The following is a 27,240-nucleotide window of genomic DNA, read 5'->3' as shown; positions in this document are numbered from 1 at the left end:
GGGGACAACGTGAGGGCTGGAGGACAGAGGGGGACAGCGTGGGGGCGGGAGGACAGAGGGGGACAGCATAGGAAGTGGAGGACATAGGGGAACACCATGTGGGGCTGGAGGACAGAGTGGGACACTGTGGGGACTGGAGGACAGAGGGGGACACCGTGGGGGCTGGAGGACAGAGGGGGACACCGTGGGGGCTGGAGGACAGAGTAGGACACCGTGGGGGCTGGAGGACAGATTGGGCAGCGTGGGGGCTAGAGGACAGCGTGGGGGCCGGAGGAGAGAGGGGGGCAGCGTTGGGGCTGGAGAACAGCGTTGGGGGCAGAGGACAGAGGGGGGCAGCGTGAGGGCTGGAGGACAGAGGGGGGCAGCGTGAGGGCTGGAGGACAGAGGGGGACATCATAGGGAGTGAAGGACATAGGGGGACACTGTGTGGGGCTGGAGGGCAGAGTGGGAAACTGTGGGGGCTGGAGGACAGAGGGGGCAGTGTGGGGGCTGGAGGACAGAGGGGGCAGCGTGGGGGCTGGAGGACAGTGGGTGGCAGCGTGAGGGCTGGAGGACAGAGGGTGGCAGCGTGAGGGCTGGAGGACAGATGGGGAAGCATGGGGGCTGGAGGACCGGGGGGGACAGCATGGGGGTGGGAGGACAGAGGGGGGCAGCGTGGGGGCTGGAGGACAGTGTGGGGGCCGGAGGACAGAGGGGGGCAGCGTGAGGGCTAGAGGACAGAGGGTGGCAGCGTGGGGGCTGGAGGACAGAGTGGGACACCGTGGGGGTTGGAGGACAGAGGGGGGCAGCGTGGGGACTGGAGGACAGAGGGGGACAGCATAGGGGGTGCAGTACAGAGGGTGGCAGCGTGAGGGCTGGAGGACAGAGGGTGGCAGCGTGAGGGCTGGAGGACAGAGGGGGGCAGCGTGAGGGCTGGAGGACAGAGGGGGACACCGTGGGGGCTGGAGGACAGAGTGGGACACCGTGGGGGCTGGAGGACAGATTGGGCAGCGCGGGGGCCAGCATTGGGGCTGGAGGACAGCGCGGGGGGCTGGAGGACAGAGGGTGGCAGCGTAAGGGCTGGAGGGCAGAGTGGGACACTGTGGGGGCTGGAGGACAGAGGGGGCAGCGTGGGGACTGGAGGACAGAGGGGGACAGTATAGGGGTGGAGGACAGAGGGGGACACTGTGGGGGCTGGAGGACAGAGGGGGCAGCGTGGGAGCTGGAGGACAGCGTGTGGGGGGAACAAGAGAGTATCTTGGGGCCTCCTGCGATCCTGTTGGGGCCCGGGCCCCCTATATCTGTACTGGCTGCCTCTGCTCCCCCCTCTCCAGTGATGGGGATAGTACACAGCCTCGCCAGATCCCTGCAATAAGACCTCTCATGGCGCGCTGCTCTCTGCCTGCCCCTCCACTCTTCTCGTCATTCCCGGATGATGTCATGGTACAACTTACAAGCACCCGGGGTGGATGGGAGCGAAGGAGGGGCTGGTGGGGAACAGCATGCTGTGAGAGGTCCTATTGCAGCCGCTTCCAGTGCTAGTTTTGCAGCTGACATGGGGCTCCCACAGTGCCGATAGGTCAGTTCACCCCTGCAGTAAAACAGTGCTTAAAGTAATGGCTGCGCAGCCATTACTTTGACAGGCTGTCACTCAAACCGGCCCACTGAGCCATCAGCCCACCGGGCAACTCCCTGTAGTCCCGATGGTCAGTACATGCCTGCATCCACGACAATGTTTTATTGGTGTTTTTAGGTTGAGTAAATGAGGGTCAACATCTCCATCTCCAAACCCAACAGAAGTTCTAAACCAATGGAAAAACAAGGGGCCGGATTCAAGAAGCAATTGCGTCTGTGTAACCATAGGTTACACAGCGCAATTGCTTACTTGCCCCGGCATAACGAGTGCTCCTGATTCAGGAACCTCGTTACGCCGACTGCAGCCTAAGATCTGCGCGGCCTAAGGCTCTTATGCCCGCATATCTTAGGCTGCATTCTTGCGGTGGACGCTAGGTGGCGTTCACGTTGTGCTCAGTGTATAGTATGCAAATTGCATACTAACACCGATTCACAACGTTGCGCGAGCCCTGCGTACGCAATTTACGTCGTTTACGTACGGCGGGGCAGGGGCAGCCCATGTTACGTATACCCGTCGTTCCCGCGTCGCGAAATTTGAATTTTACGTTGTTTGCGTAAGTGAATCGTGAATGGCGCTGGACGCCATTCACGTTCACTTTGAAGCAAATGACGTCCTTGCGACGTCATTTGCCGCAATGCACGTCGGGAAAGTTTCCCGACGGAGCATGCGCTTCTCGATCGGCGCGGGAACGCGCCTAATTTAAATGATTCCCACCCCCTACGGGATCATTTAAATTGCGTGCTCTAGCGCCGGGCATTTTGCCGGTGCGCCCGCGCAATTCACGGAGCTTCTGCTCCGTGAATCAAGGGCAGCGGAGCAAATTTGCGGGGGCGCAGGGCAAAAACGTTGCCCTGCGCCTCCGTAAATAATGCGCAAATCTCTTTGAATCCGGCCCAAGGTTTACAAATAAAATCTTTTCTCGTAGTGTCTAGAAGTTAAATACAAATGGAGATTTTTTTTATAAAATTATAACATGGTTATTTAAGATAGAGGTAGAGTTCTAAATGATCCTTTAATGTGCCATTCATCGGCTGTTGCAGTTCCTTCGCAGGTTCAGGTTGTCTACTTGAGGATATCGCACACACATCTCTTGACTTGGTCCACTGACTCTGGTTTGGTCCTTACAAAGCTACAGACTGCGGTGGAACAGTTGAACACCTGACAGAGGACCTTCTGAAGAAGTAACTCAAGCTTTGTTTGTTCGGGTTCACCCAGAGGATCCTGGCTACACAGGATGCCCACCACTTGTGTAGAAGACTTTTCAACCCTCATCTTGATATCAACCAGAATTTCCTTCACTTGGGCTTTGTTGGAATCCTCCTTCAGGAAGCTGGAACGGAAGACCACCAGGATGAGCGGGTATGGAAAAGACCTCGGCGCGGGGAGCTTGGCACACTCATTGGAGGACATCCCAGTCCTGACATATGTCAGTCCTGACTGCTGACTGGCTGACATACCGGAGTCCTCAATGTCGCCGAAAAGGGCAGTTGTAAGTTCACTAAAAACGCCAACTTTTCTGGATGGACTGAGAGATGGACAGATGTTACCCAAGAGCAAAAACCTTTCTTTACCTCCAAGCTGGTAGACGAGATCCCGAAATAAGCCAACCAGATCACAATTTTGATATTCTGAGTAGACATCCTCACCTTAAGAGAAGGACAGAAGAACGCGATATCAAGTTATGTAAAATTGTTTCCTCTTTTTTTTATATTACAATTAAAGTGGATGTAAACCCAATTTATTTTTTCTGTTTTTTGATGTCACAATGTAAAGTATAAGATTTCCTATCATCTGTGCCCAGTCTTGCCACACAGAGTTAATCCAGCTCTGAGCAATCCTCTTTTATTGTTCAGTGAAAATTAACAGACTTCCAGATAAAAACCTGTCTAAATAAAAAGTCCTTTCCTCTCTCCTTGCTTTGAGTGACAGGTTATTTACATATCTAGCTTGGACATGTTTATCATATGTTATGTTTATCATAATATGAGGTGATCCACAGTATAAAAAGTGAGAAATCCACCCCTCCCCCACATAACACATCCTGGTCATAGGTGTGTGCACAGGGTGTGCCAGGTGTGCCCAGGCACACAATAATCACCCTGTGCAGAACAGATTCCCCCCTTTCCCACTGGTTGTTGCTGTGGATGTTTTAGGATGAGTGGGGGAAGGGACCAGTAAATATGCCATTTACCGGCCCCTTCCCTTTCTGAAGGAACATCGTGAGTGATCGGTAGATTGTGTTTGAGCTTTGGGGTGCACACCCTAATGCCAAAGGCTGCGCACGCCTATGATCCTGGTAATATACAATGACCTGTGGATCACCTCATATTATGATAAACATAACATAACATATGATAAACATGTCCAAGCTAGATATGTAAATAACCTGTCACTCAAAGCAAGGAGAGAGGAAAGGACTTTGTATTTAGACAGGGTTGGAAGTCTGTTAATTTTCACTGAACAATAAAAGAGGATTGCTCAGAGCTGGATTAACTCTGTGTGGCAAGACTGGGCACAGATGATAGGAAATCTTATACTCTACATTGTGACATCAAATGTAGTTATACGTGATTTTGAACGTCCGGGTAGGGGCTCGTGCACGCGTGCGCGCTCGGCTGTGCTGTCACTGGCTCCAGCACATGCCAATGACCGGTTCCCATTGGATGAACAGGGAAGATATTTGGGACTTTTTAGGTGCAAAGAATAATATCAAATATTTTATTTAACCACTTCCATACCGCGCCTATTCTGGCACTTCTCTCCTTCATGTGAAAATCATATTTTTTTTTTGCTAGAAAATTACTCAGAACCCCCAAACATTATGTATATATTTTTTAGCAGACACCTTAGGGAATATAGTGGCGGTCATTGCAACTTTTTATCTTGCACGGTATTTGCGCAATCATTTTTCAAACACCTTTTTTTTTGGGGGGAAAAAAAACAGTTTCATGAATTAACCACTTAAGGACCGCCTCCTGCACATATACGTCGGCAGAATGGCACGGCTGGGCACATGTACATACAGGTACGTCCTCTTTAAGTGCCCAGCCGTGGGTCGCAGGCGTGCGCCCGCGGTGCGCACCCACGACCCGGTCCAAAGCTCCGTGACCGCCGGCCACGGGACCCGATCGCCGCTGGAGTCCCACGATCGCTCCCCGGAGCTGAAGAACGGGGAGAGCTGTGTGTAAACACAGCTTCCCCGTTCTTCACTGTGGCGCCGTCATCGATCGTGTGTTCCCTAATATAGGGAACCACAATCAATGACGTCACACCTACAGCCACACCCCCCTACAGTTAGAAACACAGATGAGGTCACACGTAACCCCTTCAGCGCCCCCTAGTGGTTAACTCCCAAACTGCAATTGTAATTTTCACAGTAAACAATGCATTTTTTGCTGTGAAAATGACAATGGTCCCAGAAATGTGTCAAAATTGTCCGAAGTGTCCGCCATAATGTCGCAGTCACGAAAAAAATCGCTGATCGCCGCCATTAGTAGTAGAAAAAAAAAAATGCAATAAAACTATCCCCTATATTGTAAACGCTATAAATTTTGCGCAAACCAACCGATAAACACTTATTGCGTTTTTTTTACCAAAAATATGTAGAAGAATACGTATCGGCCTAAACTAAGGAAAAATTTTTTTATATATATTTTTGGGGGATATTTATTATAGCAAAAAGTAAGAAATATTGAATTTTTTTTCAAAATTGTTGCTCAATTTTTGTTTATAGCGCAAAAAATAAAAACAGCAGAGGTGATCAAATACCACCAAAAGAAAGCTCTATTTGTGGGAAAAAAAGGACGCCGATTTTGTTTGGGAGCCACGTCGCACGACCGCGCAATTGTCAGTTAAAGCGACGCAGTGCCGAATTGCAAAAACTGGCCAGGTCCTTTACCTGCCTAAAGGTCCGGGTCTTAAGTGGTTAAAAAATAACAAAACAGTAAAGTTAGCCCAATTTTTTTTGTATAATGTGAAAAATGATGTTACGCCGAGTAAATAGATACCTAACTTGTTACGCTTTAAAATTGCGCACACTCATGGAATGGCGCCAAACTTCGGTACTTAAAACCTCATAGGCAACGCTTTAATTTTTTTTACAAGTTACCAGTTTAGAGCTACAGAGGAGGTCTTGTGCTATTTGTGGGAAAGAAATTATACCAATTTTGTATTGGTACAGGTTTGCACGACCCCGCAATTTCCAGTTAAAATAGCGCAGTGCACAATAACTGAAAATGGCCTGGTCACGAGGGGGGGTAAAATCTCTTAGAGCTTAAGTGGTTAATCTTCGGTAGAATCAGACAGACGGGAGCTAGGAGTCCGTCCCACCTATAAGAGCGTGACATTGCATATTTCTATGTCATTTCGGAGCAAACAGAAGTCTTCTGTGAGTTATGTGAAGTGCCTCTCCCTTGTGGCCAAACAAAGTGAAGTGTGACTACTGATAAGGGGACGCGGCATACAGAGCCAAGTATGGCAGAAATCCAGGGCGCAAAATAATCAGGGCGAGGAGAAGGAAGTATTATAACAGAAAAAGGGAGAGAAAGTCAGAGAGAGAACCAATGGCCCAGATTCAAGAAGCAATTGCTCCTGTGTAACCATAGGTTACACAGCGCAATTGCTTACTTGCCCCGGCGTTACGAATGCTCCTGATTCAGGAACATCGTAACGCCGACTGCAGCCTAAAATCTGCGTGGCACGACTTCTGATCCAAATTTCCCCTGCGACTTCATGTCCGGCTTCTATGCGACTTCAATGAATGGGATCCGACTTTGAGTCTGGTTTGCTTCTTGACCACACCAGACCCTTATCCGAGCATGCAGGTCAGGAAAAGGGGGGGGGGCGAGTGACCCCTCCCCCACTTCTGGACCATACCAGGCCACATGCCCTTAACATTGGGGGGGGGCCCTACAGCAAAGTACCTTGTCCCCATGTTGATGGGGACAAGGGTCTCTTACCGACAACCCTGGCCGGTGGTTGCTTATTGGAATCTGAAAGCCGCCTTTAACTGCTTAACGACCGCCGCATGTACATATACGTCGGCAAAATGGCGCGGACAGGCAGAACGGCGTGCCCACACGTTGCTGCCTTTCCGTGGGTCGGGGGTCTGATCGGGAACCCCCCGGTACATGCGGCGGTCGGTAAGCCTCAGGGAGCGATCCGGGATGAGGGGCGGCTATAAACGAATAGCCGCCCCCTCGCGATCGCTCCCCGGAGCTGAAGAACGGGGAGAGCCGTATGTAAACACGGCTTCCCCGTGCTTCACTGTGCTTCATCTGCATCGATAGAGTGATCCCTTTTATAGGGAGATACGATCGATGACGTCAGACCTACAGCCACACCCCCCTACACCAGTAAACACACACAAAGTAAACCCTAACTCCTACAGCGCCCCCTGTGGTTAACTCCCAAACTGCAACTGTCATTTTCACAATAAAGAATGCAATTTAAATGCATTTTTTGCTGTGAAAATGACAATGGTCCCAAAAATGTGTCAAAATTGTCCGAAGTGTCCGCCATAATGTCGCAGTCACGAAAAAAATCGCTGATCGCCGCCATTAGTAGTAAAAAATAAAATAAAAATGCAATAAAACTATCCCCTATTTTGTAAACGCTATACATTTTGCGCAAACCAATCGATAAACGCTTATTGCGATTTTTTTTTACCAAAAATAGGTAGAAGAATACGTATCGGCCTAAACTGAGGAAAACACAATTTTATATATGTTTTTGGGGGATATTTATTATAGCAAAAAGTAAAAAATATTGCATTTTTTTCAAAAATGTCGCTCTATTTTTGTTTATAGCGCAAAAAATAAAAACCGCAGAGGCGATAAAATACCACCAAAAGAAAGCTCTATTGTGGGAAAAAAAGGACGCCAATTTTGTTTGGGAGCCACGTCGCACGACTGTGCAATTGTCAGTTAAAGCGATGCAGTGCCGAATCGCAAAACCTGGCCTGGGCATTTAGCTGCCTAAAGGCCCGGGGCTTAAGTGGTTAACAAGGGGGCCCCCAGATCCTGGCCCCTACTATGTGAATGAGTATGGGGTACCCATTCACCCCAAAAAAGTGTAGTATTACAAAAAAAAACAAGAGACAGCTTTGGAAAAGTCCTTTATTAACCACTTCAGCCCCGAAAGAATTTATCCCCCTTCCTGACCAGATCATTTTTTGCGATTCGGCACTGCATCGCTTTAACAGACAATTGCGTGGTCGTGCGACGTTGTACCCAAACAAAATTGACGTCTTTTTTTTTTCCCCACAAACAGAGCTTTTTTGGTGGTATTTGATCACCTCTGCGGTTTTTATTTTTTGCGCTATAAACAAAAAAGGAGCGGCAATTTTGGAAAAAAAAGCAATATTTTTTTATTTTTGCTGTAAAAAATATCCCCCAAAAATATATATAATAAAAACAAAAATTCCTCAGTTTAGGCCGATACGTATTCTTCTACATATTTTTGGTAAAATTTGTTATTACTAGTAATGGGGGCGATCTGCGATTTTTATCGTGACTGCAATACGCGTTTATTGATTGGTTTGCGCAAAAGTTATAGGGCCAGATTCACAGTAGAAATACGCCGGCGTATCTACTGATACTCCGGCGTATTTTCAAATTTGCCGCGTCGTATCTTTAGTTTGAATCCTCAAACCAAGATACGACGGCTTTAGGCTTCGATCCGACAGGTGTACGGCTTTGTACGCCTTCGGATCGTAGGTGTAATACTTCGGCGCCCGCTGGGTGGAGTTTGCGTCGTTTTCCGCGTCGGGTATGCTAATTAGCTGTTTACGGCGATCCACGAAGGTACGCGGGTTCATTCTCTTACGTCGTCGCTAGTCGGCTTTTCCCGGCGTATAGTTACGGCTGCTTTTTCATGGCTTAGATTTCGACTGCCCATGTTAAAGTATGGCCGTCGTTCCCGCATCGAATTTGAATTTATTTTTTTTGCGTAAGTCGTCCGTGAATAGGAAAGGACGTAACGCACGTCGCCGTTCAAAAGATTACGTCGGTGCGACGTAATTTCGCGCAAAGCCCGGCGGGAAATTTCAAAACGGAGCATGCGCAGTACGTTTGGCGCGGGAACGCGCCTAATTTAAATGATACACGCCCCATTTGAATTAGGCGGGCTTGCGCCAGACGCATTTACGCTACCCTGCCGCAAGTTTACAGGCAAATGCTTTGTGAATCAAGCACTTGCGCTTAAAACTTGCGGCGGTGTAATATAAATGGAATACGTTAGACCGCCGCAAATGTACCTGAATCTGGCCCATAGCGTCTACAAAATAGGGGATAGATTTATGGCATTTTTTCTAGTAATGGTGGTGATCAGCGATTTTTTTATCGTGACTGCGACATCGCGGCGGGCACATCGGACACTTTTGACGCTATTTTGGGACCATTTTCATTTATACAGCGATCAGTGCTATAAATAGCCACTGATTACTGTATAAATGACACTGGCGGGGAAGGGGTTAAACACTAGGGCGCGATCGAGGTGTTAAGTGTGTCCTAGGGACCACTGACATGACAGCGATCACGATGACAGGGAGCACTACATCTCTGTCATGTTGCTAGGCAGAACAGGGAAATGCTTTGTTTACATAGGCATCTGCCCGTTCTGCGGCTCCACACCGCAATCGCGGGCCGCCGGCGAACATTGAGTTAGAGGGACCGCGGGCACAATCCCAGAGGCGCTCGGCGCACGCACTAGGCGGAAAATGCAAAGGGACGTACAGGTACGCCCATTTGTTTGCCTGTGCCATATTGGCGTGCGGCGGGCGGGAAGCGGTTAAAAATTAAGAATGTCCCCTGTAGTAGCTCTTCCTCCGGTCTTCTCCCTCCGCCGATGACATCATCCTCCGCCGATGACATCATCCTCCGCCGACCCAGTCTTCCTCCAACGCTGCCGCCCACTGTTGTCAGATGTCAGATCCGGTGTCTGCCGTTTCTTGTGTAGCCATGGGGCTTGGGATGTCACACGGAGACCCTGCCCCTTTTTTGGGCATGGGTTCACCCTCAAGATCCATACCAGACTCAAAGGGCTTGGTATGGATCTGGGGGGACCCCACAACGTTTTTTTTTGGTGTGGGGTTCCCCCTCAAGATCCTCAGAGCTGTGTTCCTGTCCTCTGAGGAGTTTTGGGTGCTCCTGTCCAGCTTTGTGTGTTATACTTACCTCCTCTGTGCAGTTGGTTTTGCACACAGCAGCCCCAATCCTCCTCTTCTCAGGTCCCACACTGGCGCTCCTGGCTCCTCCCTCCTGCCGAGTGCCACCCAGAGCAAGCAGCTTGCAATGGGGGCACCCAAGCAGGCTTGTTCCCTTTTTCATTCTGTTGCGTTTCGTGTCCATTCACACACACAGCGCCGTGGCTCAGCCCCACCCCTTCTCTCTCTCCTCATTGGCTCCCACTGCTGCCTCAGCCTGGAGACTCAAGGCTCTCGTGCACATTGATGGATCAAGATGGGGCTTAGGTAAGTATTTGGGGGGGGGGGGGGGGGGAACTTCTGAACAGGGAAGGTTTTTTATGCATAATGCATGAAGGTAAAAAAAAAAAAACCTTGAGCCTTAAAACCATTTTAACCACTTCCATACCGGGCACTTACGCACCTTCCTGCCCAGGCCAATTTTCAGCTTTCAGCGCTGTCGCACTTTGAATGACAATTGCGCGGTCGTGCTACACTGTACCCAAACAATTTTTTTATCATTTTGTTCCCACAAATAGAGCTTTCTTTTGGTGGTATTTGATCACCTCTGCGATTTTTATTTTTTGTTCAACAACTAAAAAAAGACAGAAAATTTTGAAAAAAATAAAGTTTTTCTTTTTTTCTGTTATTTTTTTTGTGAATAAGTAAGTTTTCTTCTTCGATTACGGGCACTGATATGGCGGCACTGATGGGCATCGGTGAGGCGGCACTGATGGGCACCACTGATGGACACTGATAGGCGGCACTGATGGACAATGGTAGGCGGCACTGATAGGCGGCGCTGGTATGCGGAACTAATGGGCACTCATAGGCGGCACTGGTGGGCACTCATAGGCAGCACTGGGCACTCATAGGCGACACTGATGGGCACTCATGGGTGGCACTGATGGGTACTTATGGGTGGCATAGATGGGCACTGATAGGTGGGCACTGGGCATGGGTGGGCACTGGGCATGGATGGGCACTGAGGGGTGGCACTGATGGACACTGAGGGGTGGCACTGAGGGCATTGCTGGGCATCACTTGTTTATCCCAGTGCCCATGTTGCCAGTCAGTGCCCATTTGTGGGCACTGATTGCCATCTTTCTCATTTTATTTTTTACTGCCCCCTTCCCTGGTGGTCCAGTGTGGGCAGGGAAGGTGGTCCAGTGTGGGCATCTGAGGGGGGGCTGCGCTGATAAACAATCAGCGCGAACCCCCCCTGTCAGGAGAGCCGCCGATCGGCTCTCCTCAGCTCGCGTCTGTCAGACGCGAGTGAGGAAGAGCCGATCAACGGCTCTTCCTGTTTACATCGTGATCAGCCGTGATTGGACACGGCTGATCACGTGGTAAAGAGCCTCCACCGGAGGCTCTTTACCGGGATCGGAGATGCAGGGGGCGCGCGCTGGCATGAAATCCTGCAGGACGTCAATAGACGTCTAGTCAGGATTTCACAACCACTTCCCGGACGTCACTTGTCTATTGCCCGGGCGGGAAGTGGTTAAAGTGGATCTTCACCGCATCTGAGCACCACAAACCAAAAACACTATTTAATACATTTTTAATCTTCAAAGCAAACTCCCCCATCCCTCCATGTCTCCATGCTTTATTTTGTTGGGAAATCACTTTGATAAACACGCCCCCCCCCCCCAGCATTTCTGGCCGTCAAATGATTCACATAGCATTGACTTCCTGGAATCCATCTGCCCTTAGCTCAAGCATGCATGCAGGAGGGTGTGCTTAGATGAGAAAACCCTTCCTCCTCTCCTCCCCTCCGGAAGATTTGTGGGATGTATGACACCATTTTTCTAGGCAAGTAACTAAAAAAATGTAAAAAAAAAGTTTAAAACACATAGATATTGACACTTACGAATATTATTGTCTTGGAATGTTTGTTATTACCTTATTGTTTGTTTATAAACGTATAATAAAAAAAAATGTACATTAGATCTACAGTACTTTCCTATCTATTTACTAACACTATCAGTGCCGCCTCATCAGTGCTGCCTATCAGTGCCGCCTATCATTGCAGACTCATCAGTGCCTCCTCATTAGTGCCCATCAGAGCCGCCTCATCAGTGCCCAATTGTCCATCAATGCCGCCTCAACAGAGCCCATCAGACCCACCTCAACCTAGCCCAACAGAGCCTCAACAGAGCCCATCAGAGCTGCCTCATCAGTGCCAATTAGAGCCACCTCATCAGTGCCCATCAGAGCCCAACAGAGCCTCATCAGTGCCCATTAGAGCCACCTCAACAGAGCCCAACAGAGCCTCATGAGTGCCCATCACCTCAACAGAGTTCATCAGAGCCGCCTCATCAGTGCCCATCAGAGTCTCCTCAACAGAGCCCAACAGAGCCTCATCAGTGCCCATCAGAGCCGACTCAACAGAGCCTCATCAGTGCCCATCAGAGCCACCTCAACAGATCACATCAGAGCCACCTCATCAGTGCCTATTAGAGCCACCTCAACCTAGCCCAACAGAGCCTCATCAGTGCCCATCAGAGCCGACTCAACAGAGCCTCATCAGTGCCCATCAGAGCCACCTCAACAGATCACATCAGAGCCACCTCATCAGTGCCTATTAGAGCCACCTCAACCTAGCCCAACAGAGCCTCATCAGTGCCCATCAGAGCCGACTCAACAGAGCCCATCAAAGCCACCTCAACAGAGCCACCTCATCAGTGCCCATCAGAGCCTCCTCAACAGAGCCTCATCAGTGCCCATCAGAGCCACCTTATCAGAGCCTCATCAGTGCCCATCAGAGCGCCTCAACAGAGCCCATCAGAGCCGCCTCATCGGTGCCCATCAGAGCAGCTTAATCAGAGCCCATCAGAGCCTCCTCAACAGAGCCCAACAGAGCCTCATCAGTGCACATTAGAGCCACCTCAACAGATCACATCAGATCCACCTCATCAGTGCCCATCAGAACCACCTCATCAGTGCCCATCAGAGCCACCTCATCAGTGCCCATCAGAGCCACCTCATCAGTGCCCATCAGAGCCAACTCATCAGTCCTTATCGGTGCTGCCTCAATAGAGCCCATCAGAGCCGCCTTATCAGTGCTCATCAGAGCCGCCTCATCAGTGCCCATCAGAGCCGCCTCATCAGTGCCCATCAGAGCCGCCTCATCAGTGCCCATCAGAGCCTCCTCATCAGTGCCCATCAGAGCCGCCTCATCAGGGCCCATCAGAGCCCCCTCATCAGTGCTCATCAGTGAAGGAGAAAAATTACTTATTTGCATAATTTTATAACAGAAACTTTAAAAAAGGGTTGTTTTTTTTTTCTACATTTTCTGTCTTTTTCCATTTGCTTAACAAAAAATAAAACCCCCAGTGGTGATTAAATACAATCAAAAGAAAGCTCTATCTGTCTCCAAAAAGTGATAAAAATGTCATATGGGTAGAGCATTGCACGACCGCGCAATTGTCATTCGAAGCGTGACAGCGCTGAAAGCTGAGAATTGGCCTGGGCGGGAAAGGGGGTAAAAGTGCCCTGTAAGCAGGTGGTTAAAATATGAAGAACATTTTAGTAACGGCAAACTCTCGCCTTCAATGCAAATCCTTTTTTTCAGTTTTTTTGTATAAAGGTCAAGAAAACAGACACGACCTCGGTGTAATGATATTACTACCAACTAAAGCGAAAATGATTGCGATGAACTTCCAAGGAACAAGGCGCCCTTGTTTGGCCGACGCTCAGCTATAAAGAAGCCCTCATCTGTGTGTCATGGAAGGACAACCAACCAACCGCAAGTGAGATTTGGGAGTCAAACAAAAATAAAACACCCCTGTTGGTTGTACGCTGATAAACTACTTGGCGCCGGGGCCATAGACAAATGACGGCCACAAGGTGGCTCTCAAATGCCGGGAGGACATCTATTGACGTCCTGGGCTCCTCCGGACACTGGGGGCACCCGAGCGCTTGCCCGCCGCGTCACTAGGGCGCCGATGCGCTTGCCTGGCGGCCGCAATGTCCGCTAGGCACACGCGATCGGCCGTTACACAGACAAGGACGTGGATCAGGGAGAGAGGAGACCGATGCTGTGTCCCTTGTACATAGGGACTCCGATCGGTCACCTCCCCCAGTCAGTCCCCTCCCCCCACAGTTAGAATCACTAGTAGGGAACACATTTAACCCCTTGATCGCCCCTCCCCTGCCAGTCACATTTCTACAGTAATCAGTGCATATTTATAGCACTGTTCACTGTATAAATGTGAATGGTCCCAAAAATGTGTCAAAAGTGTCTGATGTGTCCGCCATAATGTTGCAGTCCCAATAAAAATCGCAGATAACTGCCATTACTAGTAAAAAAAAAAAAAATTAAAATCATAATTCTGTCCCCTATTTTGTAGGCGCTATAACTTTTGCGCAAACCAATCACTATACGCTTATTGCGATTTTTTTTATATTTTTATTTACCAAAAATATGTAGAAGAATATGTGTATCGGCCTAAATGGAGAAAAAAAATTATTTAAAAAAAAAAAAAAAAACTGGATATTTATTATAGCAAAAAGTAAAAAATATTGGGGCTGATTTACCAAGCCTTTGCGCCATGAATCATGGCGCAAAGGCAGGAGTAACAGCCGTTTTGACATTTACAAAATTTCACTTTTATACCTTACTGTATTTATTGCAATATGAAACATTTTTTTTTTAAATTTAAATTAATTTAAAAATTCTGTTGCCGCGTACACACGACCGTTTTTCGGGTTCTAAAAAATGCCATTTTTAATGGTCTAGAAAAAACAACCCGATCGTCAAACCGGCCTTGCCCACACACGATCGTGAAAAAAACATGCTCTAGCAAAGCGCGGTGACGTACAACATGTACGACGGCACTATAAAGGGGAAGTTCTGTTCAGATGGCGTCGCCCTTGGGGCTGCTTTTGCTGATTCCTTGTTAGTAAAAGACGATTTGCGCTTTTCAATCTGTTACAGCGCGATGAATGTGCTTACTCCATTACCAACGGTAGTTTTACCAGAACGAGCGCTCCCGTCTCATAACTTGCTTCTGAGCATGCGTGTATTTTTCACGTCGTTAAAGCCCACACACGACCATTTTTTACGACGTTAAAAACGACGTGAAAAATTAGAGCATGTTCGAAATTTTTAATGCCCATTTTTTAGATCGTGAAAAATGCTCTGGAGCCCACACTCGATGACATTAAACCCGAAAAACGGTCGTGTGTCTGCGGCATAATAATTAATTTTGTTATCATTTATTTTGGATTTGTTACTATTGTGACTCAGAAATTTCCGATAAATCTGAATAACGAAAATGTTGTCTGAATTTTGATTCTTAATGAAACAAATCGCACATGTCTATCGGGTACCCAGTGTACTGTCCCTTGATTATCTCTGGGACACAGATCTATTTGGTGGCATAGGTGTGGGCATTCTATTGCATTAGGGTGTGCCCCCCCAAAGCTCCAACACATATGCATTTGACATATTTACCGGCCTCTTCCCCGCTCTCCATCCTGAAACAATGGGATGAAGGGGGAACAAGGGAGCGCATGGGGGACCCGGGGCAACAGAAGGAAGAGTACCAGGGAAAGGAGGGGTGGCATATATTAGTACCGATCCCCTATATTTTGTGGCAGCTGAATGCTGACAAAAGGGAGAGGAGGAGAAGCCTACTTTCAGATGCTGCAGGAGGAAAATACAGATCAGTTCCACTAAATTCCACCCCACCGCCTCTCCTGTCTAGTTTCTGAGGGTTGGCAAGGAAGGATTGCGGTTTACCTGTCACCTGCCCAACATTGACGGGTTGCCAACCCCATGATTAGGGTGAGCCCGGGCACACCTGGCACACCCCATGCGCATCTATGTTTGGTGGACAATTATTATTATTTTGGCCAATTAACCACTTGAGACCCGCGCTATTGACAAAAGACGTCAACAGCGCGGCTCTCAGGTGCCAACTGGACGTCTTTGGACGTCATTTGAAGTGCATTACCCGTGCGCGCCTCTGGGGGTTGCGCAGCGGGTAAACACTGTCCCGGCGCATCGCTGGGAAGCCGATGCGCGTGCCTGGCGGCCGCGATGTCCGCCGGGTACACGCGATCGTCGGTAAGACAGTAGGGACGTGGAGCTCTGTGTGTAAACACAGAGCTCCACGTACTGTCAGAGGAGAGGAGACCGATCTGTGTCCCTTGTACATAGGGACACAGCATCGGTCACCTCCCCCAGTCAGTCCCCTCCCCCCACACAGTTAGAACACACCCAGGCTACACATTTAACCCCTTCCTCACCCCCTAGTGTTAACCCCTTCACTGCCAGTCACATTTATACAGTAATTAGTGCATTTTTATAGCACTGATCAATGTGAATGGTCCCAAATTTGTGTCAAAAGTGTCCGATACGTCCGCCGCAATATCACAGTCCCAATAAAAATCGCAGATCGCCGCCATTACTAGTAAAAAAAAAAAAAAATAATAATTCTGTCCCCTATTTTGTAGGCGCTATAACTTTTGCTCAAACCAGTCGCTTATTGCGATTTTTTTTTTTTTTTTACAAAAATACGTCGAAAAATACGTATCGGCCTTGACTGAGAAAAAAATAGTTTTTTTTTTTAAAAAATTGGGATATTTATTATAGCAACAAGTAAAAAAAAAAATATATTTTTAAAATTGTCGCTCTTTTTTTGTTTATAACGCAAAAAATAAAAAACGCAGAGGTGATCAAATACCACCAAAAGAAAGCTCTATTTGTGGGGAAAAAGGACGTCAATTTTGTTTGGGAGCCACGTCGCACAACCGCGCAAATGTCAGTTAAATTGACGCAGTGCCGGAAGCTGAAATTTCGCCTGGGCACGAAGGGGGTTTATGTGCCCAGTAAGCAAGTGGTTAAAATATCTATAGAGGTGAATGAAAATTTCCAGGATGAGGCGAAAATGAACTTTTAAGCTTTGTCTACTTTTCTCCTGAGGTTGGGTGACTAGCTTGCAAGTTTTAGTCCCAACCAATGCTGACTTATAAGAAGAGATTGGCCCAGATTCACAGAGTGTGGGCGCACATTACGCCGCCGTAGAGTAACCAATGTACGCTACGCCAACGCAGTGCAGAGAGGCAAGCAATGAATTCAGCAAGCCAGTGCTCCCAACGCTGCGCCAGCGTGGCGTGGGATTCGAAGGCGTGAGCCGGCGTAGGTGGAAGTGGGCGTGACCCATGCAAATGAGGCGTGACCCCATGCAAATGATGGTCCGAGCGCCAGACAGATACGTATCACGAACTGCGCATGCGCCGTGACGTGGACGCATTCCCCTGCGCCTGCTCTCAACCACGTCGGAACAACTGCCTAAACTACGCCGGATCACTGCGTACGGCGTGAACGTAACCTACGTCCAGCCAGACACACGTCCAACGCACAATACGCCGGCTTGTGTTCCCTGGTGCAGACCTTTGCATGTCTGTTGCCGGGTTGCACCTCCTTTATGGGGAATAACTTTACGCCGACGTACAACTTACGCGCACCTCGCGTCGGGTGCACGCAGGTTCGTGAATCGCTGTATTTCCCTCATTTGCATGTTTGAATGGCTAATCAATGGGAGCGGCACCATGCTCCCACCATAAATGTGCGCCCACCCTACGCCGGCGTAAGCAAGCTACGTCGGCGGGGTGTAGTCTGGTTTTAGGCGCATATCTGTTTGTGGGTCTGGCGCACAGATACCACGGCGCACATTTGCACTTACGTCGGCGTATCTTGTTATACGTCGGCGTAAGTTCTTTGTGAATCCGAGCCCATTGGGCCAGATTCACAAAAGAGATACGACGGCGTATCTCCTGATACGCCGTCGTATCTCTGAGATACGATTGTCGTATCTATGCGGCTGATTCATAGAATCAGGTTCCGCATAGATAGCCCTAAGATCCGACAGGTGTAATTGACTTACACCGTCGGATCTTAGGCTGCAATTCTAGGCCGGCCGCTAGGTGGCGATTCCATTGCGGTCGGCGTAGAATATGCAAATGACTAGTTACGCCGATTCACGAACGTCCGCTTTGCCCGTTGCTCTAAATTATTTATTTTTTTTTAAAGTGTGTTTTGTGCGTGTACTCGAGAGAGGAGCCGGACTGCAGGAGTTGGGAGTAGGCAGGCCTCCCCCAGAGGCAATCTGCCACCTTTCTCCATGCCCCGGGTGGCAATGGCGGGTGTGTGAGGGGGTCCTCCCACACAGCCCGCCCTACCTGCTCCGCTTTGAAGCCCAACGGGGCAGAGGGACTCCCTATAAGGGAGTGAGAGGATCTAGCCCGCTCAACCAGCCCCGTTAGTCCTTCGCCTCTCTTTTTAGAGACTGTGTGGTCAAAGTGCGTGCATGTTAACCCAATTTCGAGTGCGTGTAAGTGTGGTGGTTTTTGTGGGAGGGGGGTGGGTGTACTAAGCGCAAGCTTACCTTGCATAGCACACCCACCGGGAGCGGGGCTGAGACCACCAAACTCAATTCACATGTAGCCGAGACTGGGATCCGAGCTGCAGAGGTGAATGGCTTGTCAGCGCAGTGCCAATCACGTTGAGCCACCGCAGCTCCTACGTTGCTCTAAATTTACGTTGTTTCCGTAGAGATACGCGGCGTAAAACTAAGGGTGCCCTCTAGGTGGCCTAGCCAATGTTAAGTATGCCCGTCGTTACCGCGTCAAAATTTTAAATTTCACGTCGTTTGCGTAAGTCATCCGTGAATGTCGCTGGACGCCATTTACATTAACGTCGAAACCAATGACGTCCTTGCGACATCATTTAGCGCAATGCACGTCCGGTAATTTTACGGACGGAGCATGTGCAGTACGTTCGGCGTGGGAACGCGCCTAATTTAAATGGGCTTGCGCTGAGTGGATTTACGTTACACCGCCGCAAGTTTACAGGTAAGTGCTTTGTGAATCAGGCACTTACGCTGTAAACCTGCGGCGGTGTAACGTAAATGGGATACGTTACACCGCCGCAGCGTAACGTATTTCTATGTGAATCTGGCCCACTGTCCTTAGGTTTGGGGTGCCTAAGACCTTTCTACAATTAAGGGAAGACCTCAAAGCCACTTGCCTTTAAATGTTCCTCCCAGCGTTTTTATGATGGTCCACTTCACCTCGTGGATGGACTTTGGCTGAAGGCTGATATAGCAGCAAACTCCCCAAGACTGCCTCCTAAATACTTGACTCATCAACTCAGCCAGCTTCTCTTGGGGTCCCGTATTTATATCTTCTTGAGCAGGTTCACGTGTCAGGACAATACCAACCACGGCTGATCTTGAATCCCTGGTCCTCAACTGGACGTCTTTCAAAACCTCCTTCACCAGGGTTTTGTTTGCCACGTCCATTAATAACGCGTCTAGAAAAACCGCTAGAACGACGGGATAATCGAGCATCCGGGATTTCGAGGTGACACAGCTACGGGTGTTACTAGACCCTTCGTGGACTTCTACATTATTCTTCGGAGTCCCAAAGAGAGCAAAAGAGAGTTCTCCCAAAATTCCTCGGTTCCTATCGGCGTTCTCGGGGCTATATCCTGCCTCCCCTACAAGCAGAATACTTTCCTTTCCTCCTAGATCAGAAATACTCTCATTGAATATTAAATCCAGACTGGGTTCACCAATGGGTCCAGGCTTGGCCAACTCTTCAAGGTTCATAGTTTGGAGCGGTTGGTATTCATTTAAGAGATGTAGGTGGCAAGACGTTGGTCTCTGAGGCTGAAAGATGGAGGTAATCCACTGAGGTAGACTCATGGTGGTCAAGGATGTCTCCTTTTCACCTTCTAGCCTTCTATAACTCGGAATCTTCCCATAGCTGTCCTCTTACTCCACCAGCACGCCCCTTTCTCTGAGGGCTGTGCGCCGTACTTTGTGTCTACCATCTGGTAAAATCTTGCATCATCTCAGCTGTAGAAGTGGCAGCCGTGTTGACTGTGTTCTCTTATCTCAGCATTTCCTATCTAAGCCAATTAATCATCAACGAGGACATGGAGTTAATTCTAAATTTTGTATTGAGGTGAAATGTCGAGTGAGGGGTGAAGCGGAACAACGTAAGAGGGGAAAAAACATTGGCGAGAAGCGGATTTGGTAGAAGTTGTCGTCTGGTATTTTATGGTGATGATTGGAAAGTCATTATATACAATGAAGAGTTGTGACCATGAAAAGTCCTGCCGCGGCGTGAGATCAGGGACGGGGGGGTAGGGAGGACTCAAATTTGCAGTTTGAGAAACTTGTACCGTATTTTCCGGCGTATAGGACGACTTTTTAACACATGAAATTCCTCTAAAAAGTCAGGGGTCGTCTTATACGCCGGTACCTAACATGCAGACTCTCAGTCAGACCGCGGCCGCAGGGCCGTCTTTACCATAGGACAAACAGGGGCCCTGTCACTGTTGGGGGCCCAAAGCAACCCCCCCTTTTTTTTTTTTTTAGGGGTCCGGAGGTCCCCAGGGCCCCAGATGGCAACCCCCCTTTTTTTATTTATTTTTAACCACTTCCCGACCGCCGCATGTAAATGTACGTCCACAGAATGGCACGTACAGGCAAATGGGCGTACAGGTACGTCCTTGCCTTCTAGCGGGTGGGGGGTCCGATCGGGACCCCCCCCGCTACATGCGGCGGACGGATTCCCGTGGGGAGCGATCCGGGACGACGGCGCGGCTATTCGTTTATAGCCGCTCCGTCGCGATCGCTCCCCGGAGCTGAAGAACGGGGAGAGCCGTATGTAAACACGGCTTCCCTGTGCTTCACTATGGCGCTGCATCGATCGAGTGATCCCTTTTATAGGGGAGACTCGATCGATGACGTCAGTCCTACTGCCACACCCCCCTACAGTTGTAAACACACACTAGGTGAAACCTAACTCCTACAGCGCCCCCTGTGGTTAACTCCCAAACTGCAACTGTCATTTTCACAATAAACAATGCAATTTAAATGCATTTTTTGCTGTGAAAATGACAATGGTCCCAAAAATGTGTCAAAATTGGCCGAAGTGTCCGCCATAATGTTGCAGTCACGAAAAAAATCGCTGATTGCCGCCATTAGTAGTAAAAAAAAAAAAAATAATAAAAATGCAATAAAACTATCCCCTATTTTGTAAACGCTATAAATTTTGCGCAAAACAATCGATAAACGCCTATTGCGATTTTTTTTACCAAAAATATGTAGAAGAATACGTATCGGCCTAAACTGAGGAAAAAAAAAATTGTATATATGTTTTTGGGGGATATTTATTATAGCAAAAGGTAAAAAATATTGAATTTTTTTTAAAATTGTCGCTCTATTTTTGTTTATAGCGCAAAAAATAAAAACCGCAGAGGTGATCAAATACCACCAAAAGAAAGCTCTATTTGTGGGGAAAAAAAGGAAGCCAATTTTGTTTGAGAGCCACGTCTCACGACCGCGCAATTGTCTGTTAAAGCGATGCAGTGCCGAATCGCAAAACCTGGCCTGGGCATTTAGCTGCCTAAAGGTACGGGGCTTAAGTGGTTAAATAAAAAATATATATTTTTTTTATATATTTTTATTTTATTTTTTATTAAAGGGCCATTTTTTTTAGAGGTCTGGAGGTCCCCAGGGCCCCGGAAGACAACCCCCCTTTTTTTTATATAAAAAAAACTTTTTTTATATATTTCTTTATTTCTTTTATTTTTTATATATACGAAGGCATGGCAGCCCATTCAAATCAATGGGCTGCTGTACCTGCACAAATGAGGGCCGCCAAAACACATGCATGTGAACCAGCCAGGCCCAAAATAAGCTGGAGGGGGACCCAAAAAAAAATGTTTGCCCAGGGCCCAAACCATATTAAAGACGGCCCTGCGCGGCCGTCCATTTTTCAAAAGCCGCGCCTCCTCCTTCTGCTGTTCAGTGATAGGCGGAACGCTCAGCTTCCCAGCAGAGCCTCTGTTCAGTGTTTCCGCCTATCACAGATGCCCTCTCGTCCTCGGTCTCGGACGAGAGGGCATCCGTGATAGGCGGAACACTGAACAAAGTGTCTGCTGGGAAGCTGAGTGTTCCGCCTATCACAGAACAGCACGAGGAGGAGGCGCGGCTTTTGAAAAATGGATGCCCGCGGTCTGACTGAGATTCTGCATGTCAGGGATAAGGTAAGTGATCGTCGAGGCATGCAATGGCACAGTGAGGCAGAGGGGAACTGCCCGAGGGCTCCATGCCACTAGGGGGCCCCATCAGGGTTGCCAGGCTCAGTAAAACCAGGGACAGTATGTAAAAATCTATGTTTTTTTTTACATCTGTCCCTGATATGTCCGAAACCTACATGCTTTTGATGTGAAAATCCCGAGATTTTAGCTGCCCCGCCTCTGCACTGCCTCCTGGCGTGGTGGCCATCTGTAAGCCCGGGGGCCCCATAATCTTCTATTGCCCGGGGGCCCCCTGAGTTGTCAGTCCACCCCTGCAGTAAGGTATGCAGTGACGGCACAGTGAGGCATGTAATGGTGGCACAGTCTGGCATGTAATGGTGGCACAGTGAGGCATGTAATGGTGGCACAGTTTGGCATGTAATGGTGGCACAGTCTGGCATGTAATGGTGGCACAGTGAGGTATGCAGTGGTGGCACAGTGAGGCATGTAATGTTGGCACAGTCTGGCATGTAATGGTGGCACAGTCTGGCATGTAATGGTGGCACAGTGAGGTATGCAGTGGCGGCACAGTGAGGCATGTAATGGTGGCAAAGTCTGGCATGTAATGGTGGCACAGTCTGGCATGTAATGGTGGCACAGTGAGGTATGCAGTGGCGGCACAGTGAGGCATGTAATGGTGGCACAGTCTGACATGTAATGGTGGCACAGTGAGGTATGCAGTGGTGGCACACTGAGGCATGTAATGGTGGCACAGTCTGACATGTAATGGTGGCACAGTGAGGCATGTAATGGTGGCACAGTGAGGCATGTAATGGTGGCACAGTCTGGCATGTAATGGTGGCACAGTGAGGCATGTCATGGTGGCACAGGGAGGCATGTAATGGTGGCACAGTGAGGCATGTAATGGTGGCACAGTCTGGCATGTAATGGTGGCACAGTCTGGCATGTAATGTTGGCACAGTCTGGCATGTAATGGTGGCACAGTGAGGCATGTAATGTTGGCACAGTCTGGCATGTAATGGTGGCACAGTGAGGCATGTAATGGTGGCACAGTGAGGAGAGGCGCTGCAGCGTCACTGGGAACCCGATGCGCGTGCCCAGGAATGCCCAGTAATGGAGAGGACACAGATGGTGAGTTCCTTGCAGGGCAGCCATCACAAATTTTGGGGCAACTTACACAGCTTTAGGCAGGGCCCCCCTGGAGCAGAGAACTGGGGGGCCCTCCTCTCTCATGCCGCAAGATGATAAGCGGGGGGGGGGGGGGGGGTTCAGTTTCGGTTGTGGTAACAAAAGTGCCATCTCTTCTCTTCTCTCTCCTGCCGCGAGTGATAAGTGGGATGGGGGGGGGGGGGTTGGTGCTGGCGAACAAAAAAAAATGGGGGAAGGGGGCCTGCCACCAGATGCTAAAGGCCAGACAAAAAAAAAAAAAAATTTAAATGTAAATAAATACATAGAAGAATTTAAATAAAGGGGGGGGGGGCTGGGCGAACCCCTACTGCAAATTTTTAAAGGTGGGGGGGGTCAGGGGCCAGGGCCCCTGGGGACCATCGGGCCCCTTACAGATGTAATGCCTGTACCCCCCTGATGGCGGCCCTGGTTCCTTGTACAGAAGAACACCAATCGGTCTCTTCCCCTTGTGAGTCCCCTCCCCCTACCGTTAGAATCACTCCCTAGGACACATATTTAACCCCTTGATCACACCCTGGTGTTAACCCCTTCACTGCCAGTGTCATTTGCACAGTAGTCATCAGTGCATTTTTTTTTAGCACTGATCGCTGTATAAATGTGAATGGTCCCAAAATAGTGTCAAAAGTGTTCCGATTGTGTCCGTCGCAATATCGCAGTCCCGATAAAAATCGCAGATCGCCGACATTACTTATAAAAAAATAATCATAAAACTATCCCCTATTTTGTAGATGCTATAACTTTTGCGCAAACCAATCAATAAACACTTATTGCGATTTTTTTAACCAAAAATATGTAGAAGAATACGTATCGGCCTAAATTGAGGGAAAAATGTTTTTTTATATATTTTTGGGGGATATTTATTATAGAAGAAAAGGAAAAAATATTATTTTTTTTCAAAATTGTCGCTCTATTTTTTTCATAGCCCAAAAAATAAAAACCGCAGAGGTGATCAAATACCACCAAAAGAAAACTCTATTTGTGGGAAGAAAAAGGACGGCAATTTTGTTTGGGTACAACTTCGCACCACTGTGCAATTGTCAGTTAAAGCGACGCAGTGCCGAATCGCAAAAAGTGCTCCGGTCAGGAAGGGGGTAAATCCTTCCGGGGGTGAAGTGGTTAATGGAAGCTGCAGACGTAAAAAAAAATTAAAAATTGGGTTTGAAATGACATAAACAGGCCGGAGCTTGTGAGATTTTAGTGATTAGCTATCTGTTATAAGATTTGACTTTTGGGCTATACTTGATCGCTATCTAGTGGCCAATGTGAAGAACAACAGCCAGCCAGACCTGGGGAAGAACGGCAGACAAGGTGATTTTTGTTCAGCACTCTATCGCCATCTTGTGGCTATAATAAAGTACTGCTGTGAAGGACATCAGATTACCACCGTGGCCTTGGTTTACTAAAGATCAATAAATTAAGCCATATAATATTTTCTATTTTAATTACAATTTTTAACTAAAGCTTTACATTATTCTTAATTTAAAGAAAAACTAGGCAAATATAATAATATATTATATATTATATTATTATATAAATAATATTAATAATATATATTATTATTATTATTATTATTATTATTATTATTATTATATATTATTAATATTATTAATTGATCTTTACTAAAGATCAATAAATTAAGCCATATAATATTTTCTATTTTAATTACAATTTTTAACTAAAGCTTTACATTATTCTTAATTTAAAGCAAAACTAGGCAAATATAATGATATATTATATATTATATTATTATATAAATAATATTAATAATATTAAAAATATTAAAAATGTGCTGACACATGGTGGTGCTGCTGCAAACTTTTTATTGGACTGAATGTGCTTTTATTCATATTATTTATTATCATTGCTTTTTACCAGCCTGATATCTGGTTCCCTACTTGGCGCAGTTTACTTTTATATTGGACTTTATATGCTTATCACATTTCTTCTGCTGCCTTGATGCATATATATTTAGAACGTTTTTGACAAGCGCAGTTTTTTCTCCCTATAATATTAATAATATATAATAATAATAATAATAATAATAATAATAATAATAATAATAATAAATAATATATTATTAGATTTGCCTAGTTTTGCTTTAAATTAAGAATAATGTAAAGCTTTAGTTAAAAATTGTAATTAAAATAGAAAATATTATATGGCTTAATTTATTGATCTTTAGTAAAGATCAATTAATAATATTAATAATATATAATATAATAATAATATTAATAATAATAATAATACGTAATATTATATTATTATATAAATAAAAAAAATGTGTACATTTGAACCTCGGATTACGAGCATAATCCGTTCCAGGATATCAAAGCGAGTTTTCCCATTGAAGTCAATGGAAACGAAAATAATTAGTTTGCATTGAATTCAATGGAATGCAATACCGAATGCGGCCAGAGGCGTGGGGGGTGCCAAAAAGGCCCAAGGTCACTTTGGCTCGTTTCCCGCGCCCTGTACCTCAGGCCAAATGAGGTACTGCAGGCCTATTTTTGACTCTGCTCGGCTTCTGCGCCCCCGTACCTCAGGCCAAATGAGGTACTGCAGGCCTATTTTTGACTCTGCTCGGCTTCTGCGCCCCCGTACCTCAGGCCAAATGAGGTACTGCAGGCCTATTTTTGGCTCTGCTCGGCTTCTGCGCCCCCGTACCTCAGGCCAAATTATATATATATATATATATAAATATATTTTTTCCCTTTTTTATAAGTGATCACATCCCCTCTGTTCTCAGCATAAGAGCCGGGGGGAGGAGAAGCAACAGAACACTGATCTTCCCAGCAAATAGCTGTGCAGGGGAACGGGGGTGTGTCAGGATAAGTCCGGTCATTGGAGGAGAGTACACTGAGATTCCAGCATAGCTAGAGAACCACGCTGTGCTGTCCTGCTCAGTGTGGTCAGTTTTTAATAGGAAATCAGAAGGAACTGCCAGGAACACCAGGGATTTCACAATACAAAGACACCAGGATACTTTTTTTCATACAAGTACATGGTACAGCAGCCACATATCAGGAATATGAAGTGTTGGGGTAACAAACCCTTTAAGTATATCTTCCATATCCAGTGGGTAGGAGCTTCCTGCTCCTCTCTCCCCTTGTGCAGGGCGACTGGTCTCATCTTCGCCCCCCTCCTGTCGTTTTTGGCAGGCAGCCTGTAGTGGGAGGAGTCTGCTGGGCCCCTTTCTACAGCTCTGCTTTCTGCACAGGCTATGTACAGCACAGCGATGATGTCACCGCTACTTTTACAAGGTGATATCTATTAATTAATATCTATCAATGGCGGCAATCTGCGATTTTTGTCAGGCCTGCGATATTGCGGCGGACATATCGGACACTTTTGACACTATTTTGGGACCATTCACATTTAAACAGCGAACAGTGCTATAAATATGCACTGATTACTGTATAAATGTGACTGGCAGGGAAGGGGTTAACACTAGGGGGCGAGGAAGGGGTTAAATGTGTTCCCTGGGAGTGATTCTAACTGTGGGGGGGAGAGGGGTGACTGGGGAAGGTGACCGATCGGTGTCCCTATGTACAAGGGACACAGCATCAGTCTCCTCTCTCCCTGACAGGACGTGGAGCTCTGTGTTTATACACACAGAGCTCTACGTCCTACCGCTGTAATTGCCGATCGCGGGTACCTGGCGGACATCGCGGCTGCCAGGCACGCGCATCGGCAACACGGGGAATGTAAATAGCAGGACGTCCAGGGACGTCCACCCGCCAATTGAGAGCCGCTCTGTGGACGTCTTTCGTCTACAGCGCGGGTCTCTTATTTGGTTAATAAATTTGTATAATTAATTAGGTGTTTATTATTTATGTATTATCACAATTTTTCTCTAATTAAGAAGGTAGCGCCCACTTTGTTCTGTACAGTATCACTTCTATGTACTTACTCTGCAGACTACTCCCTGTACACACAGCTGTGTTGTCCTGTGGATCGCACGGCGAGATTATGTACACATCCTTTATTTGTCTATTACTATTGACTTTTATTTCACAGAACCATTGAATGTTCAGACACTTAACCACTTCCGGACCGCCCGCCCTCGTTATACGTCCAGGGGCAGATAGCTGCCATAACCCCGGTATTTTCTTAAACGGCGGGAAGTCTGCTTTAAGGTAAAAGTGGTCCCTGTGGCGGATTCGCCGCAAAATTACTTTTATCGGCGGCGGG

The 27,240-nt window shown here is 47.6% G+C and overlaps 1 protein-coding gene across 1 annotated transcript; it reads right to left on the bottom strand.

Annotated features, from left to right (window-relative positions):
* Positions 1-2,554: 2,554 nt before the first annotated feature.
* LOC120930959 lies at positions 2,555-19,731 on the bottom strand. The gene is made up of 2 exons (XM_040342092.1): positions 18,835-19,731; positions 2,555-3,261 (listed from the first exon to the last, which is right to left on the bottom strand). Exons 1-2 carry the CDS (start codon positions 19,511-19,513, stop codon positions 2,678-2,680), a joined length of 1,263 nt encoding a protein of 420 aa, XP_040198026.1. The 5' UTR covers positions 19,514-19,731; the 3' UTR covers positions 2,555-2,677.
* Between the last annotated feature and the right edge of the window lie 7,509 nt (positions 19,732-27,240).

Source organism: Rana temporaria, chromosome 3 (genome assembly GCF_905171775.1).
Source record: "Rana temporaria chromosome 3, aRanTem1.1, whole genome shotgun sequence".
In the NCBI taxonomy this organism is placed as follows: domain Eukaryota; kingdom Metazoa; phylum Chordata; class Amphibia; order Anura; family Ranidae; genus Rana; species Rana temporaria.
Note: the sequence above shows the minus strand (reverse complement) of the source record. Positions and strands in the feature narration are given on the sequence as shown.

Excerpts from the sequence above, each read along its gene's own strand:
- LOC120930959 (XM_040342092.1), bottom strand. The coding sequence starts at position 19,513 with ATGAGTCTACCTCAGTGGATTACCTCCATCTTTCAGCCTCAGAGACCA. Across the intron at positions 3,262-18,834 it reads GCTGGGAGGAACATTTAAAG|GTGAGGATGTCTACTCAGAA; the intron begins GCAAGTGGCTTT and ends CCTTCTCTTAAG.